The 18,514-nt window shown below is 39.4% G+C and overlaps 1 protein-coding gene across 2 annotated transcripts in view; it reads left to right on the forward strand.

Annotated features, from left to right (window-relative positions):
- The window catches only part of RNF128 (ring finger protein 128), a gene marked incomplete at its 5' end in the record, with an annotated part of 97,026 nt that overhangs the window by 35,859 nt on the left and 42,653 nt on the right, over positions 1 to 18,514 (forward strand). The window contains one exon of one of the 2 annotated variants that reach the window (XM_082610544.1): positions 2,028 to 2,717. The exons of the other annotated variant lie outside the window; for it this stretch is intronic. Within the exon in view, the coding sequence (XP_082466670.1) occupies positions 2,225 to 2,717 (493 nt within the window). Of the gene's footprint in view, positions 1 to 2,027; positions 2,718 to 18,514 lie in introns of those variants that run through there. 2 annotated transcript variants of the gene reach the window in all.

Here is an 18,514-nt window from a genome sequence, read left to right on the forward strand (position 1 = left end):
CTTCAGTAGTTGTGGCACGTGGGCTCAGTAGTTGTGGCTCACGGGCTCTAGAGTGCAGGCTCAGTAGTTGTGGTGCACGGGCTTAGTTGCTCTGCGGCATGTGGGATCTTCCCAGACCAGGGCTCGAACCCGTGTCCCCTGCATTGGCAGGCGGATTCTTAACCACTGCACCACGAGGGAAGTCCCGTACCATTTCTTTAGATGACAGATGCTACCCTTTTATTTTCCCCTAGGTAATTTTTATCTGAGATTAACATCATCAGTAGTTGGGGGTGCCATGTTATTGGTCTCATATACCTCCCTTGACCTCTAAAGTCCCTTTCAACACCTACGATTCATGTTTCACAAAATTGCCCATTTATTTGGATTCTAGTTGCTGTTTGGTTATGGTGTTAATTTTCCTCTAGGTTTCTCTCAAGCCATAAGAACATCACATGCAGGATTGTCCCATGCTTAATCTTTGCAAATGATATTGATTAAGTAAATGTTGGGGCAGGGGAGTGGAATGATTGATTAGGAATTTAACAAATGTTGGGCTGGATAAAGTAAATTATATTTATTTGAACTGAAAAAAATGGCTAAAAGTAAACATTCTGAAGATTAGTTTCTCTGATTATTACCTCAAAGTAACAACCTTAATATTATTTTAAAAGTATTGGGTCCCTGAATCTGTTTAATAATAATAGTATTTAACAGATATAATTTTTACACTCTGCTAAGTGCTTTATATGTATGAACTCATTTAATCATCTGGACTACTCTATGAGGTAGGTACTATTATTATCCCCATTTTACAGTTGATGAGGAAACTGTGGCACAGAAAAGTAATTTCCCCAAGGGCAAAAGTTATCCATAACGGTCAGACACCAGAAGTATTAATTCAGTTTAATCTATGCATATTTATTGAGCACCTACTAAATGTAATAACTGACAGGGTAGATAAAAATTGTACACTTAAAGTAAGGAGAAATCTTAACGCAATAGTGCTGTGAGTGAATTATCAAGGTGAGTCAGGCTCTTTTTTAGTTAGTGGGAGATGGAGAAAGATTATGTAGTTAAGGTCATGAATGGCACAGACATATCTGTTTGGGTAAGTCTGGTTTGTGGAAAATGGAAGAAAAGAGGCTTAGTTTTGAGGAGTATGAAAATGGTCATTCTTTTTTGAGGGCTAAGATTACTTTTAGAAGGGGCATCTGATGCAGTATATTTAGTATGAGGTAAGGCTAAGAAGGAAATACATAGGTATGACGCTTGTTTAGAGAAGGAAAGGAAAAAGTTAAAAAAAAAAAAGGCAATGCTCTCTCCCGGGCGCCCCCCCCAACCCCGCTTAGAGAATTAGTAAATAGCCTGCTTAAGCACCACCCACCTACCCAAATTCTCTGGACTGCAAGTCAGACCTTTCAGATCTGCGCTTTTTAGAAGTACTTTCGCATTCTGGCACCTTAAGCCAGAAATGCCCCGCAGGCAAACGTTACGAGGGAAAAATATATTCTTGCAATTCAAAACGGACTCGAATCCTACCAACGAGCACTTCTCTTCGCTGATTCCATAGTTCCTCGCCTGTCCATTTTTCATACAACGACTTGACACACCTGACCACACAGCCTCTGATCCTATTCTAATGCCTGCCCATCCTGTTACCCTTTTTAAAAAAAATTTATTTAGTCTATTTATTTTGCCTGCTTTTGTTCTTTGTTGTGGTGCGCGGGCTTCTCATTGCAGTGGCTTCTCTTGTTGTGGAGCATGGGCTGTAGGCGCGGGCTTCAGTAGTTGTGGCTCGCGGGGTTGGTTGCCCCACACAGAATGTGGGATCTTCGCGGACCAGGGCTCGAACCCCTGTCCCCTCAATTGGCAGGCAGATTCTTATCCTGCTGCGCCACCAGGGAAGCCCCCTGTTACCCTTTTAAAAGGCGGATCCCGCAGTGTCCTTTCCTCCCTCCCAGCCGCCTCCACCCCCAGTCGGCTGGGCGGAGCTTCACGCTAAAGCCCCGGAGCCCGACGCGGCCAAGGCAGTAGCGGAGAGGACTGGAGCCCCGAAGAGCTGCATCTGCGGCAACATCTCCAGCGACGTTAAGTGCCTGTCGGCTTCGACCCAGCCCGCCGCGCGTGCCAGTCTCTCCCCGCCCCCTCCCCACCTGGCGCGCACCTGGCCAAGGCCGGGGTCCCGCCGAGAGCCGGGAAGGCGCGTGCCAGGGGCCCTAGGGAACCGCAGAGCGCGCGCGCCATGGGGCCGCCGCCCGGGGCCGGGGTCTCCTGCCGCGGTGGCTGCGGCTTTTCCCGATTGCTGGCCTGGTGCTTCCTGCTGTCTCTGAGTCCGCAAGCCCCCTGTTCCCGGGGAGCCGAAGCAGTGTGGACCGCGTACCTCAACGTGTCCTGGCGGGTTCCTCACACCGGAGTGAACCGCACCGTGTGGGAGCTGAGCGAGGAGGGCGTGTACGGCCAGGATTCGCCGCTCGAGCCAGTGGCTGGGGTCCTGGTACCGCCCGACGGACCAGGGGCGCTGAACGCCTGTAACCCGCACACGAATTTCACGGTGCCCACGGTCCCGGGGGACTGGGGCAGCAGCGTGCAAGTCTCTTGGTTGGCCCTCATCCAGCGCGGCGGGGGTTGCACCTTCGCAGACAAGATCCATCTGGCTTATGAGAGAGGGGCGTCTGGAGCCGTCATCTTTAACTTCCCTGGGACCCGCAATGAGGTCATCCCCATGTCTCACCCGGGTGAGTGCCGCTACCGAATTGCATGCCATCAAACCCCTGCCAAGGCCATTTTCCCTTATTTTCCTCAGTGTACTCTTCCCCCTATCCCCTTGCTCCGAAGGAAAACGAGTGTCCTTTCTGTCCCCATCGAGTGAGGGCAGGGTCCTCTCTTCCCCGAGATTCACCCTGCGTCGGGGGGTTGGGCGGAAAAATCCTTTAGAATTTGCCTCTCTGGTAGAAAAGGGTGAAAACAGAGTGAGGAGGCTGGCAACTCGAGAAGGACTGTTTGGGCTCTTTGCGTCGTCTTTTCCTGCTGTTTCACGAGGGTGTTTTGCATTGGATTAATTGGTTGGTGGTGGGCCTTGGCTTTGAAATGACTGGGAAGAAGCCTACCCAAGAAGCCTGCCTGGAAATCCCTTCCTCAGTCTTGTCCTGATTAATGGCCTCAGGCCCGCAGCAGATTTTTTCCCTCCTCTCTCACTGTTTTCCCTGCATGTTTCCTAGTATCAGGTACAAGATTGTGTTACTGTGCCCTGTTAACCTCATTCCAGTTTTGGTGGAAACTTTGCTCAGCTGTCGGGTTCTTCTCTGCCCAGGGGTCTCAGGTCCCAAGTGATTTTTGGTATCAGTGCTTTCCTGTGCATTTGAAAAAATCTGATTTAGGATATTGAGTGGCAAAACAGGTGATTAGTGTTATTAAAGAAGAAGAGGTTTCTGCATGAGGCTAGCAAAGGCCTAGGCTTTGGAAAATGTAATCCAGGTAGGTCTTAAATTTGTGCAGATGAGGTGGATTACTGTTTCTCCCTCTTCAGTCATCCTTCCAGAAACCTTCTCCCTATTTGTGATTAGGTATCCATACCATATGTACATAGTGATCCTAGGCCCCAAAAGACAAAGAAAAAAAACTGGGGGAGAAAAAGGCAGAGACATGTAATAGTAATAGCAGTATATCATAGTTGTTGAGAGCTGGGCCTCAAGTCAGACCTTGGTTAAATTCCGGCTCCATTGCTTACTAGCCCTGTGACCTTGAGCAACTTATTTGAAGTCTAGCCTGGATTCCCTCAATCAAATGGGAAAGAACTAAGAATGAACCACTCCCACAGGTTTGCCTTGAGGATGAAATGAAATAATGACGGTAAAGAGTTTAACACATCATCCTTCTCTGTAAAGGTTAGGTGGTAGGATCAGCTTTTCAGAGTTGTTGGAGAGATGAATCTGCTTGTTTAGCTACTGGAGATTCTGTGTTTTTCCTAAAACGGTATGTCTGGCCCTGCCTAGAGAGCACTTGCACTGCATGGCTGGGTGGTATAATGGAAGGAGCACTGAACTGGAACTTAGGAGATTTTAGCTCTTTTAGTCCCTTCTCTGCCTCTACCAGCTTCACAACCTTGTACAAGTTACTCACTGGTCAAATGATAGTATAGAGGCAGGAGGAGGAAGCCAGGTTGGCAGATCGTGACAAAAAAATGAACTAGATGAACTCCCTTCCAGCTCTAAAATGCTGTGATTCTTAGATTTCATATTGATCAAAGAAAGGAGCAACTGCATCTCTTTTGGTTGATAATTCGTTGATTAGAATGAAATTACTTTTTAAAGCCTGATAGAAACAAAGAATAAAGACTTGGTATATTTTAAAGTCCTTACCTTTCACCTGGCTACCTAAATGCAAGGGTTTGACTTTGCTTCCTCCCAATGAGATTCATTTGCACAGATGATTTGGAATTGAAGAGTACTCTTTAGTTAGAGAATTCCAATTTAGACTGCTTTCATCCTACTTCTGTTAAGTATATAAGCTTATATTTATCTGATAGTTTTAGGGGACAATAAAATTAATTTTGTTGAGCTCCCACTATGTGCCAGGCACTCTACATACATCTTACTTATTCTTTATTGAGAGACAGTATGGTGTACTAGGAAAAGCAAACGCATTGTAGTCAAGAATGAGAATCAAATTCTGGATTTACCACACAATAGCTTTGTGTCCTTGGTCAGATAATTTAACATTAATGAGTCTCAGTTTTCAGATACTTTTGATATTTTTTGATACTTTAAAAATGTATTATTATCTGAGATGCTGACTGTAGCAATGTTACACTTAGGCTAACTAGCTAAAAGAACTAGCTAGTTACTTGAGGAATGGAATCACGTTTCTTCCTTGAACTCCTGAAGAAACTACTTTTCAACACAGGGGAAAAATCACTTTGCATTTCATCCACATATGTTGTTAAATATTTGTTTGCAGAGTGCTGTGTTGTTTGCTTTGCTCATTCCTGAGAGTAATCCCAGGGTTTGTTGTAATCTCTGGTCAAAAACGATTTCTCTTGGATTTTAGTGGCAAAGAGGTAGGACTGAAGTTTATGTGTTGATTAACAATATATATTGCCATGAATTCTACAAGGGCCATCAAATGTGGAAAAGCCATTGCTGTGGTCTTTGTTTACAAAACCTTTCTTCACCCCCTCTCACAGGGGCCTATGCTTGAATTGTCTGTCCTTTGTTAGAGTTCGTGTTGATCATCCACACCCACCTATCACAGTCCTGCGACCATGAAGACCCATTTGTTTCAAGTAACAGAACTAACTGGTTTAGAACAGTAGCTTTAAAACTTTTGTGTATTGGAGAGAAACTCCACTATATAAGTGCAATCGATTAGGAAAATCAGGCTATTTTTTTAAAAAAATCAGGCTATTTTTATGGATACCAAATTTTCCCAAAGGGTAGCTGTAGGCTTGCAGCAACCCATGCAGTTTATTTCTGTATATTATCTTCCAGAAAATCCTGATTCACACAGATAAAAAACTTTAAATGACAGATTTTTATTAACAGATGATCCTGCAGTCTCTGGATATTTTTCATTCAAATTGATCCAGAAACTGGGAATAAAATGCAGAGAAAAATTTGGTTTCACAGTTTAATCACTATTCATGTCTTATTTAAATATGAAAATCAGATAAGAAGCAGCCAAAACAGAGTAAGCACTAAAGCTGTCTAAAATGTATGGTTGTCATGATGAGACACGTTATGCATGTTCTTGTTGTTGCACAACTAACTAGTCTCCTTTCGCCAAGCAGATGAGCCTGAGCCTTGCATGCTTTCTAATTGAGCACAGCCCATGGGTTGAAGTGGTGTCAGTACTTCCTTACACAATTTTCCTTGAGTCAACATGTGCAGGCATGAATTTATTGAAAGACCCGTGCAAGGCTTCCACTTTCATAATCCATGGCGCATTTACAAGAACTTGAAACATATTCAGAGGGATGGCAGGAGAAGCACTATTCCTGGGGGCTGTAAAAAAGTGAATGAACCAAGCCATTTAAGTTAGTGATTTGGTGGTCTTCCCTGGGATAGAGTTTGCTATATAAAACAGTTGCTTGTGTATATTGTTGAAAGACCTCTTAGAGTGTATTAAGAAGATGGCCTGTACCAGGTTTTTTTTTTAGGTTTTGTTTTTTGTATTGAAGTATACTTGATTTACAATGTTGTGTTAATTTCAGGTGTATAGCACAGTGATTCAGTTATATATATACATATATAGATTCTTTTCCCTCATAGGTTATTGTAAAATATTGAGTATAGTTCCCTGTGCTATACAGTAGGTCCTTGTTGGTTATCTGTTTTATATATAGTAGTGTGTATATGTTAATCCCAAACTCCCTCCCTCTGCCACTTAATATTTTTAAAATCTTAGGCCCGTATTTTACTTCTCTAAGTCTCAGTTTTCTCCTATGTAAGATGGGCATAATAAAAAACTTACCTGAGGACATATATACACTACCAAACGTAAAATAGATAGCTAGTGGGAAGCAGCCGCATAGCACAGGGAGATCAGCTTGGTGCTTTGTGACCACCTAGAGGGGTGGGATAGGGAGGGTGGGAGGTGGGGAGACGCAAGAGGGAAGAGATATGGGGACATATGTATATGTATAACTGATTCACTTTGTTATAAAACAGAAGCTAACACACCATTGTAAAGCAATTATACTCCAATAAAGATGTTAAAAAAAAGAAAAATCTCATTCAATAACGTAACATTAAACTTTGAGGAACTAGAAAAAGAGAAAACTAAACCCAAAGTTAAGAAAAAGAAGTAATTATGCTTAGAGTAAATATAAATGAAATAGAGAAGAGAAAAAATAATAGGATCTAAGAAACCAAAAGCTTGTCCTATGTAAAGACCAACAAAATTGATAATCTTTACCTCAACTGACCTTCTCCCCAAGGAGAGAAGACACAAAAACTAAATGCAGAAATGAAAATGTGATTTATTACAGAAATAAAAATGATTATAATAGAATACTATGAACAATCATATACCAACAAATTAGAAAACCTAGATGAAACAAATTCCCAAAAGCAAAGAAATTACCTAAACTCACTGAAAAAGAAAAAAAAATCTCCACAGACTGATAACAAGAGATTCAGAAGGAAATTATATGTATAACTGATTCACTTTGTTATAAAGCAGAAACTAACACACCATTGTAAAGCAATTATACTCCAATAAAGATGTCAAAAAAAAAAACTTACCTGATAAGGGATTAAATGAGATACTACAGATAAAATGTTTAAATGAGATACTACAGATAAAGTGTTTAGCATAGACCCTGACATTTAGGAAGCTACTATAATTTTTCTTTATTACAGTTAAGATGGTTAAATGTATTTTAGAAAATGAAAAGTGATTTGTATGTTTGTGGTATACAATTTGAAAATGAATAGCCTAGAGTACTTCAAGGTCCATATTACCTGACATCTGACTGTAACGCTTTAGGAATAAGTTGAGTAGACTGACTGTTTTACCAGAAAATGATCTTTTGGCCCACCTATGTTTGTCATTCTTTTCTCAAGTAACTGCTTATCCCTCAAGTAACCAATCTTCTTCCCATTCACAAAGGACTTTGGAATAGGATTTTCCACTGATTTATTACCACCCAATCCCTTCTCAACCACTTGACATTTAGTTTTTATTCTTTGTTGGTTTTTTTTTGTTGTTGGCTGTTTGTTTTTTTTTTTGCCCCCTAGTAAATTGACATCAAAAAGAACCTATTTTAGTAGAATGATAGGCTCAAAAGAAGTTGAGAAGAGATTGGGTGGTGATGATTTACCAACGTAAAACACCATTCCAGAATCTGTTCCACGTGCATCCTTTTTGATCTCTCTGCAGTACTGTATTTGATATTATTGACCACTCCTTTGAAACTCTTTCCTAAGCAGTCTCTTGCTTCTCTTGCCTCTCTTTTGTTTCATTTCTGTTATTTTATTAACATACTCATCTCATACCTTTTCTTCCTTGTATTCATACCCAGGCCCCCAACACTCTCTCTCCAGTAAATATCTGCCACGTCCAGTTGATTCCATCACTTTCAGTCTTCTCACATATGTTCCTTTCTCCCTCACAATTGTTTTAACACTGCTTTCAGTTCCTGTGTCTTCTCATGGGAACAAATACTTAGCCTTGGTCTCCCTTCCTCCAGTCACTTCTTCCCTTTGGTTCTTCCTCCACGTGGCCACTGGAACACAGCTCTGGTCACACATACGTCATTGCTCAAAAGCCCATTACTTATAAATTTGAGACTATGTTTCTCAGCATGGCGTATAAGACTCTTAATGATCTAGTCCCAACCTACTTGTGAAGCTTTATGTATTTCTTGTCTCATATTGATCCCTAAACATGTTCTCTACCCTTTCCCATTATCATTCCTTTGCTCGTACTTCTGCTTTTGCCTACATACCCTTTTCTTACCAGCTCTGTTGGTCAAAACCTTACCCATCCTTCAAAACCCAGTACAGATGCCTCCTCATCTTTGAAGCCTTTCATAATTCCTTCTTTTCCTCTTCCCACCACAGCCCCTGCACCAAAAACAAAATAATCTCTTCTCTTATCTCCTGTAGAACACCATCTCTTATAGTACTTTCTGCATTTTGCTGGTAGTTTTTTGTTTATATATTTTACCTTCCTACTGTATCGTAATCATTTTAATGTTTTATTATTGTCGTATTCCCCATAGGAACCTTTATACTTTATGTGCTCTGGAAATGCTTCTTGAGTGGCCTTAAATACACAACAATGCCAGAGGGTCATATGATTCCCTAGAAAAATATCTAACGGAAGGGGATTGAAATTCAATTCATTGAACATTTATCAAGGGTCTATTGTATGCTAAGTACTGTGCTTCTTGCCTGAATATACAAAATAAGGAGGACTAAGATTGTACAAATACTTCAAGATTGCAAAGGCCCTAATTTTTATGTTGGTCACCATCATGTGCCAGTTTATGGGTTTTTAATGGCAAAATGACCTAGGTAACAAAGAAATAGTGACAGTGAGTATTTACGTTGAACTTTCCCTGTTCTGTTTTTTTTTGATGTTTTAAAAATTTGATTTACACCATTCAACTTATGTCTCCAATTAAAGTGCTTCCAGTGAACATGTTGATGAATGTGGAATTCCATAACATAAAAACCTTACAAAAATATAGCCTGATTGGTGAATTGTTTTTTTTTTGTTTTTTTTTTGTTTTTTTACAGCTTACCCTTCCCCCTCCCCATATCCTCAAGTCCATTCTCTAGTAGGTCTGTGTCTTTATTCCTGTCTTACCCCTATGTTCTTCATGACATTTTTTTTCCCTTAAATTCCATATATATGTGTTAGCATACAGTATTTGTCTTTCTTTTTCTGACTTACTTCACTCTGTATGACAGACTCTAGGTCTATCCACCTCATTACAAATAGCTCAATTTCATTTCTTTTTATGGCTGAGTAATATTCCATTGTATATATGTGCCACATCTTCTTTATCCATTCATCCGATGATGGACACTTAGGTTGTTTCCATCTCCGGGCTATTGTAAATAGGGCTGCTATGAACATTTTGGTACATGTCTCTTTTTGAATTATGGTTTTCTCAGGGTATATGCCCAGTAGTGGGATTGCTGGGTCATATGGTAGTTCTATTTGTAGTTTTTTAAGGCACCTCCATACCGTTCTCCATAGCGGCTGTACCAATTCACATTCCCACCAGCAGTGCAAGAGTGTTCCCTTTTCTCCACACCCTCTCCAGCATTTATTGTTTCTAGATTTTTTGATGATGGCCATTCTGACTGGTGTGAGATGATATCTCATTGTAGTTTTGATTTGCATTTCTCTAATGAGTAAAGATGTTGAGCATCCTTTCATGTGTTTGTTGGCAGTCTGTATATCTTCTGTGGAGAAATGTCTATTTAGGTCTTCTGCCCATTTTTGGATTGGGTTGTTTGTTTTTTTGCTATTGAGCTGCATGAGCTGCTTATAAATTTTGGAGATTAATCCTTTGTCAAGTTGCTTCATTTGCAAATATTTTCTCCCATTCTGCGGGTTGTCTTTTGGTCTTGTTTATGGTTTCCTTTGCTGTGCAAAAGCTTTTAAGTTTCATTAGGTCCCATGTGTTTATTTTTGTCTTTATTTCCATTTCTCTAGGAGGTGGGTCAAAAAGGATCTTGCTGTGATTTATGTCATAGAGTGTTCTGCCTATGTTTTCCTCTAAGAGTTTGATAGTGTCTGGCCTTATATTTAGGTCTTTAATCCATTTTGAGCTTATTTTTGTGTATGGTGTTAGGGAGTGATCTAATCTCATACTTTTACATGTCCCTATCCAGTTTTCCCAGCACCACTTATTGAAGAGACTGTCCTTTCTCCAATGTACATTCCTGCCTCCTTTATCAAAGATAAGGTGACCATATGTCCGTGGGTTTATCTCTGGGCTTTCTATCCTGTTCCACTGATCTATCTTTCTGTTTTTGTGCCAGTACCATACTGTCTTGATTACTGTAGCTTTGTAGTATAGTCTGAAGTCAGGGAGCCTGATTCCTCCAGCTCCATTTTTCGTTCTCAAGATTGCTTTGGCTATTCGGGGTCTTTTGTGTTTCCATACAAATTGTGAAATTTTTTGTTCTAGTTCTGTGAAAAATGCCAGTGGTAGTTTGATAGGGATTGCATTGAATCTGTAGATTGCTTTGGGTAGTAGAGTCATTTTCACAATGTTGATTCTTCCAATCCAAGAACATGGTACATCTCTCCATCTATTTGTATCATCTTTAATTTCTTTCATCAGTGTCTTATAATTTTCTGCATACAGGTCTTTTGTCTCCTTAGGTAGGTTTATTCCTAGATATTTTATTCTTTTTGTTGCAATGGTAAATGGGAGTGTTTCCTTGATTTCACTTTCAGATTTTTCATCATTAGTATATAGGAATGCCAGAGATTTCTGTGCATGAATTTTGTATCCTGCAACTTTACCAAATTCATTGATTAGCTCTAGTAGTTTTCTGGTAGCATCTTTAGGATTCTCTGTGTATAGTATCATGTCATCTGCAAACAGTGACAGCTTTACTTCTTCTTTTCCCATTTGGATTCCTTTTATTTCCTTTTCTTCTCTGATTGCTGTGGCTAAAACTTCCAAAACTAGGTTGAATAAGAGTGGTGAGAGTGGGCAACCTTGTCTTGTTCCTGATCTTAGTGGAAATGGTTTCAGTTTTTCACCATTGAGGACGATGCTGGCTGTGGGTTTGTCATATATGGCCTTTATTATGTTGAGGAAAGTTCCCTCTATGCCTACTTTCTGCAGGGTTTTTATCATAAATGGGTGTTGAATTTTGTCGAAAGCTTTCTCTGCATCTATTGAGATGATCATATGGTTTTTCTCCTTCAATTTGTTAATATGGTGTATCACGTTGATTGATTTGCGTATATTGAAGAATCCTTGCATTCCTGGAATAAACCCCACTTGATCATGGTGTATGATCCTTTTAATGTGCTGTTGGATTCTGTTTGCTAGTATTTTGTTGAGTATTTTTGCATCTATGTTCATCAGTGATATTGGCCTGTAGTTTTCTTTCTTTGTGACATCCTTGTCTGGTTTTGGTATCAAGGTGATGGTGGCCTCGTAGAATGAGTTTGGGAGTGTCCTCCCTCTGCTATATTTTGGAAGAGTTTCAGAAGGATAGGTGTTAGCTCTTCTCTAAATGCTTGATAGAATTCGCCTGTGAAGCCATCTGGTCCTGGGCTTTTGTTTGTTGGAAGATTTTTTTATCACAGTTTCAATTTCAGTGCTTGTGATTGGTCTGTTCATATTTTCTATGAAGACATGGACAAATTCTTAGAAATGCCAATAAAATGGACAACCTGGAAGACATGGACAAATTCTTAGAAATGCACAACCTGCCGAGACTGAACCAGGAAGAAATAGAAAATATGAACAGACCAATCACAAGCACTGAAATTGAAACGGTGAATTGTTTTTCTAAGCACATAAATAACTATTTCCTCCAGTCCATGGAAGATGTGTGTTGTCTCATATAGAATGCCACATTTAGTCTCTGTTCTCAGGCTTAAATGGAGGAAATAGAGGAGAGTACCAGAGATATTTTCTAAGTTATTTTATGATTGTAAACTTAACCATGTGTCTTGCAGAAAACTTGGAAAATACAGAAAAGTATAAAACTAAAAATAAAAGCTACGTATAATTCCACAATGCAGAGATGGTACCATTAATATTCCTTCTAGTCTCTTTTTCCATGTATCCTACTTTTATCATAATGATTATTTTTTCATGAACATTAATGTAGTATTAAGAAAATACAGACAGTTTAAAGGAAAACACAAAAAGCCATAAATATAACCATTTTAGCATTTGGGGGTGTCTTTTTTGTCATTTGCTTCCTTTGCTCTACATACATATTATTTAAAGAATTATAATTATATACTGTATTTACAGTTTTGCATCCTGCTTACTATTGTAAGCATTTTCCCATGTAATTAAAAATAGAGAGAGGGTTCTCTTGGAGGCTGAAAATGGTGGTCATTGATTGGAGGGGTGGGAATTGAGCTTCTCTTCCATTAACCAGCAGAAAGGAAGTGCAGAAATGGCGACAGGGAGGGGTATGAATTGGAACATTTAGAACAAAAATATGCCCCATGGAGCTTTACATAAAAATATACTTACTAGCCATAAATGTGATCTGGTCTAACCCATGTTCATTGCCTATTGTGGCCCTGGTGTTTTGAAAGGTTTGATCACCATTTGTACCTTAGTTCCTCTTCTATAATATTCCTATAGGTGATGTCTTTGTTACAAATGAGGTTTGCAACCAGTTTCCTTGTTGCTTGGTTAAGTAGCACCTCATTGACTAAAATGGCCTTTCTTATTCATGATGACCACTGAACTGTAAACTATTGTTGGGGTTTTCCCCAAAGTTTACTTGATAGGGTACCACAAATACTGCCAAGGGGTGAATAATTTTTGTATATGTAAATTTCATCAAAGAATAATGTACATACCATATAGGTACAGAAATAATTAACATATAGCTCAGTGAATTTTCACAAAGCAAGCACACCTGTGTAACCAGCACCTGGCTCAAGAAGCAGAACAGTACCAGAACCCCAGAAGACTACCTTGTGCCCCAAGACAAAGAATCAGCACAAAGCAGCACAACTGTCAACTTTGTCTCCTGAGGAAATGACTTCTTGCAGTATGTGGCAGGAGCCTAGTCACCTACAGAAACAAATCCTTCACTGTATTGGAGCTAGTTAACTGTGGTGATCCTCAACTACACACTGTAGGGAGTTATTTCCAAGCACAGAATACACGCACTTTAAAAAATTAATTAATTAATTAATTAATTAATTTTGGCTGCATTGGGTCTTCGTTGCTGAGCGTGGGCTTTCTCTAGTTGCGGCGAGCAAGGGCTACTCTTCGTTGCAGTGTGCGGGCTTCTCACTGTGGTGGCTTCTCTTGTTGTAGAGCACGGGCTCTAGATGCATGGGCTTCAGTAGTTGTGGCGCATGGGCTCAGTAGTTGTGGTGCGTGGGCTCAGTAGTTGTGGCGCATGGGCTCAGTAGTTGTGGCTTGCGGGCTCTAGAGCACAGGCTCAGTAGTTGTGGCACATGGGCTTAGTTGCTCTGTGCCTGTGGAGGCACAGAGGCATGTGGAATCTTCCCAGACCAGGGATCGAACCCATGTCCCCTGCATTGGCAGGTGGATTCTTTTTTTGTGATCTTTTTAGTTTTATTTATTTATTTATTTTTAACATCTTTATTGGAGTATAATTGCTTTACAGTGGTGTGTTAGTTTCTGCTTTATAACGAAGTGAATCAGCTATGCATACACATATATCCCCATATCTCCTCCCTCTTGCGTCTCCCTCCCACCCTCCCTATCCCACCCCTCTAGGTGGTCACAAAGCACCGAGCTGATCTTCCTGTGCTATGCAGCTGCTTCCCACTAGCTATCAGTTTTATGTTTGGTAGTGTATATATGTCCATGCCACTCTCTCACTTTGTCCCAGTTTACCCTTCCCCCTCCCTGTGTCCTCAAGTCCATTCTCTAGTAGGTCTGTGTCTTTATTCCCATCCTGCCCCTAGGTTCTTCATGACCATTTTTTTTTTAGATTCCATATATATGTGTTAGCATATGATATTTGTTTTTCTCTTTCTGACTTACTTCACTCTATATGACACACTCTAGGTCCATCCACCTCACTACAAATAACTCAATTTTGTTTCTTTTTATGGCTGAGTAATATTCCATTGTATATATGGGCCACATCTTCTTTATCCATTCATCTGTCGATGGACACTTAGGTTGCTTCCATGTCCTGGCTATTGTAAATAGAGCTGCAGTGAACATTGTGGTACATGACTCTTTTTGAATTATGGTTTTCTCAGGGTCTATACCCAGTAGTGGGATTGCTGGGTCGTATGGTAGTTCTATTTTTAGTTTTTTAAGGAACCTCCATACTGTTCTCCATAGTGGCTGTATCAATTTACATTCCCACCAACAGTGCAGGAGGGTTCCCTTTTCTCCACAGGCAGGTGGATTCTTAACCACTGCACCACCAAGGAAGTCCCCATGGATTTTTTGACACAGTTATTAAGCCATTTTAGAGTTGCCACATTTTGCTGTTAACACCCCACTTTGGAGCCCCATGGGCAAAGCAGAGCACAAGGGCTGTTTGTTATTTTTCCATTTCTTGTTCTGTCTTTTTCAGCTGTATGTATGTATGTCTTTCTAGATATCATGACATATAATTATTGCTTGAATTTACCCATAGGCTTGTTAAAATATTGATTTCTTCTGAAAAGAAAGTTTGGTGATCCATGCCTGACTTGACGGAGGCTGTTGGGTTCAGAACCTAGTCGCGCTTTACTTGGTTTTAATGCTTGAATGCTCAAGTTAGATACAAATCAGTGATTTTGAGTTTAACCTTATTTATTTTGACCTTTTTTGAAAGAAAATGGTGCTTGAACTCACTTGTTGGGGTGTGTGTGTATGTTTCCCTCAAGATATTAATCATTATCATTTCAGATAAAATGTTGAAGTAGCTTAGTTAAATGCTGCCTGCAACTAAAATGTTTTAGCTTTTGAAAGGAAAGTACACCAAAATGTTAACCTTGGTTATATCTGGTTGGTGGAATTATAGGTGATTATTGTTCTCGTCATTATCATTTGTCTGTATTTTCTGAATTTCCTATAATGAATATGTTTTATACTTGTAATCAGAAAAAATCAGGTATTTAAAAAAATCCAAAATACTCCTATAGTGTTGATCAGTCCTAAAGAAAGCATTAATAATGTGACCTTCGCAACAACAGGAACGAAGCATACCTTATAATAGAAATGATTTACTGACTATTATGAGAATTTAAAGAAGAATTACTTTGGTCTTTTGAATATATCTAACTTAGATAATTGTTAGTGACTAACTGTTAACAGTAACTGGTTTCTTCATATGTAAAATGAGCCTTGAACACTACTACTGAATGACTTTTTCTATTTTAATATGGAATATTTCTCTTCTCTTCCTTTTGTATCATGAGTGGTGTTTTTTTTCTTTCCCCGCTTACACATATCTCACCTTTCTTGGTTTTTTTGTTTGTTTCCCATAAGAGGCCTGCTTCCCTTTACTAGCCCCCTTCAATATCTATTCTATTCAATACTTTTAAGATTGGTGCTAAATTTAACAGCTTAGGAAGAAGAATCCAATATATTGGCAGTTTTAACCCATGACATACTGAGTTCATCTGATGACAATAGCTTTTGTCATTCTAGAAAAGAGGAAGAGATTTTGTGAGAATAAGGGCAGCGGAGAATCATGGTATTCTTATTTTACATTTCATTAATGATATGTAGAACATACAAGCTCAATCAAAATTGCATTTAACACATCAGTAAAATTGAATTACAGATCTTCCTCAACTTGTGAGGGGGTTCATCCTGATAAACCAATCATAAGTTGAAAATATTGTAAGTTGAGAATGCATTTAATACACCTTAACCTAACATCATAGCTTAGCTTGGCCTACTTTAAACGTGCTCAGAACATTTATATTAGCCTACAGTTGGGCATATTTGATAATAAAGAGTTGAACATCTCATGTAATTTATTGAACACTGTACTGAAAGTGAAAAACAGAATGGTTGTCTGGGTGCAGAATGGTGGTAAGTGTATTGGTCACGTGGCTGACTGCTGCTGCCCAGCATCACGAAAGAGTATCATACCACACATATCGTAAGTCAAACCATCATAAGTTGGGGACGTTCTGTACTTGTTTTCAAAATTGGCATTTCCCTTGAAATACAACTGTGCTATGTGAAACTCCACAAGTTGGTGGTTTGCACAAGAAACTGTCAAATTCAAGGGTAGCTTCTGTACCACTTCTTTTTCTCTTAGGATACATTTTGTGTCCTACTTTTATACCCACTTCCTTTCCCTTTCATAGCTTAATTAATTGTACCTTAGATATTCCCCCCACCTCTCTCTCTCGCTGAACCCCATCCTCCTTTTCAAAAAAAATTTGAGCTTCTATGTGATGCCATTTCTTTTGAAGTGAAATTAAACATTATAAGCAGCCAGTGCTTTTAATATCTGACGACCTTGAATGTGTCCATAACTCAGTCCCACAGTCTCCACAGAAATTTCCCATTAACCATGTAATCCTCCTGATTAAATATGCATTTTCCTTATGCCCCACTATTTAAGATATTTTAAATGTTTTTGGTTTTTTTTGTTTGTTTGGTTTTTGCTTTAAGTATTTCTGTGATTTTTTTTCTGAGAAGTTTTATTACAAATATAGGTTAAATAATAACTTATATTTGCTTTGAAGTTTTTAGTCCTCCAAGCATTCCACATGGAAATAATCTGTGGGCTCATCTGGGAGCTCAGATGCTGTTTACCAACATTACTATGGGAAAATGTATTGTCTCTAGTTCCAAACAACTCATTTACAAATGAATTTTTTTTTAATTTAAAAAAAATTTTTAACATCTTTATTGGACTATAATTGCTTTACAGTGTTGTGTTAGTTTCTGCTTTATAACGAAGTGAATCAGTTATACATATACATATGTCCACATATCTCTTCCCTCTTGCATCTCCCTCCCTCCCACCATCCCTATCCCACCCCTCTAGGTGGTCACAAAGCACCGAGCTGATCTTGCTGTGCTATGTGGCTGCTTCCCACTAGCTATCTATTTTACGTTTGGTAGTGTATATATGTCCATGCCACTCTCTCACTACGTCCCAGCTTACCCTTCCCTCTCCCCGTATCCTCAAGTCCATTCTCTAGTAGTTCTGCGTCTTTATTGCCATCTTACCCCTAGGTTCTTCATGAACTTTTTTTTTTTAGATTGCATATATATGTGTTAGCATACGGTATTTGTTTTTCTCTTTCTGACTTACTTCACTCTGTATGACAGTCTCTAGGTCCATAAATTCTTGTACTAGTTTCACCTGATCTGAAAATTTGAGGGTAAAGTGGCATGATGGAGGCCATGTCAGAATTTTATTTTATGCCTAGGCTATGGCCTAGTTTTGTGCTCATTTTCCCCCCCCTGGGTGCAGCAGCAATTTATTCAGTGGAATTCTCCTTCCCAAGGTCTCACATTACAGGAAAACAGAACCAATGACTACAAGGACAAAAGAGCACCATAATTTCCAACATTCATTTGTGTAAGTGTTCTTTCCCTGAAACCCCTAAATCTCCTGTTTATCTTTTTTACTGCCTAACAGAGATCTGATTATTTTTAACCTGTTGTGTATATATTGTTAATCAGTAATTGCTTTACCTTGAGCCATTAAATAGTCTTATCAGATTCTGAATAGCTCTGGATATCGTGCAATTTATTATCCCAAAGGGTTGAATACATTGATGCTGTGGAGTTTACTGACTAGCATTCCTCCAGGAAACATTAATAAATAGCAGCAACAGATGTTGAATTCGGTTTCTAGAAATCTTACTACTCCAAAACAAAAGCCATGACAATAGAAAACTTTAGCGTAAACATTTTAATACAATTACAGAATACCCTATTAATCAAATAATATACATACTACAATTTCTGCCTGGCCTGGCAATAGCATATCTTATTATTTTCTTTTCCTCAGTATCAGCACAAATTTAAGGTTGTATAAACACTCAACCTGTTCCAACTGCTTCAAGACTTCTCTTTTATGTCCTCTGAACTTCCTCATAAGTGCCCAAACAACCAGTCTCCTAGTGAACCAGGATAACTGGGTTCTAACTTGAAACTGGGGCTAAAATGACATCCATCCTAGCTCCTGAATATATGTGTGAAGCTGAAGTGGACTCAAACCCCAGGTTGGAGAGGGATTATTGCCACCATTAGTGCTGCTCTGGCAGTATGGTGATTTCAGTGGGATCAGCACTGTAGCAGTAAGCATCACACTAAACCCAGGGTTTGCAGAGTAGGATTAGTATTTAATTTGTTACCTGTGTATAGATACTATGTCCTTGCTTATAAGCAAACAGTCTTGAAGAA

This window comes from Mesoplodon mirus (genome assembly GCF_964341445.2).
Source record: "Mesoplodon mirus genome assembly, chromosome: X".
NCBI classification, from domain to species: domain Eukaryota; kingdom Metazoa; phylum Chordata; class Mammalia; order Artiodactyla; family Ziphiidae; genus Mesoplodon; species Mesoplodon mirus.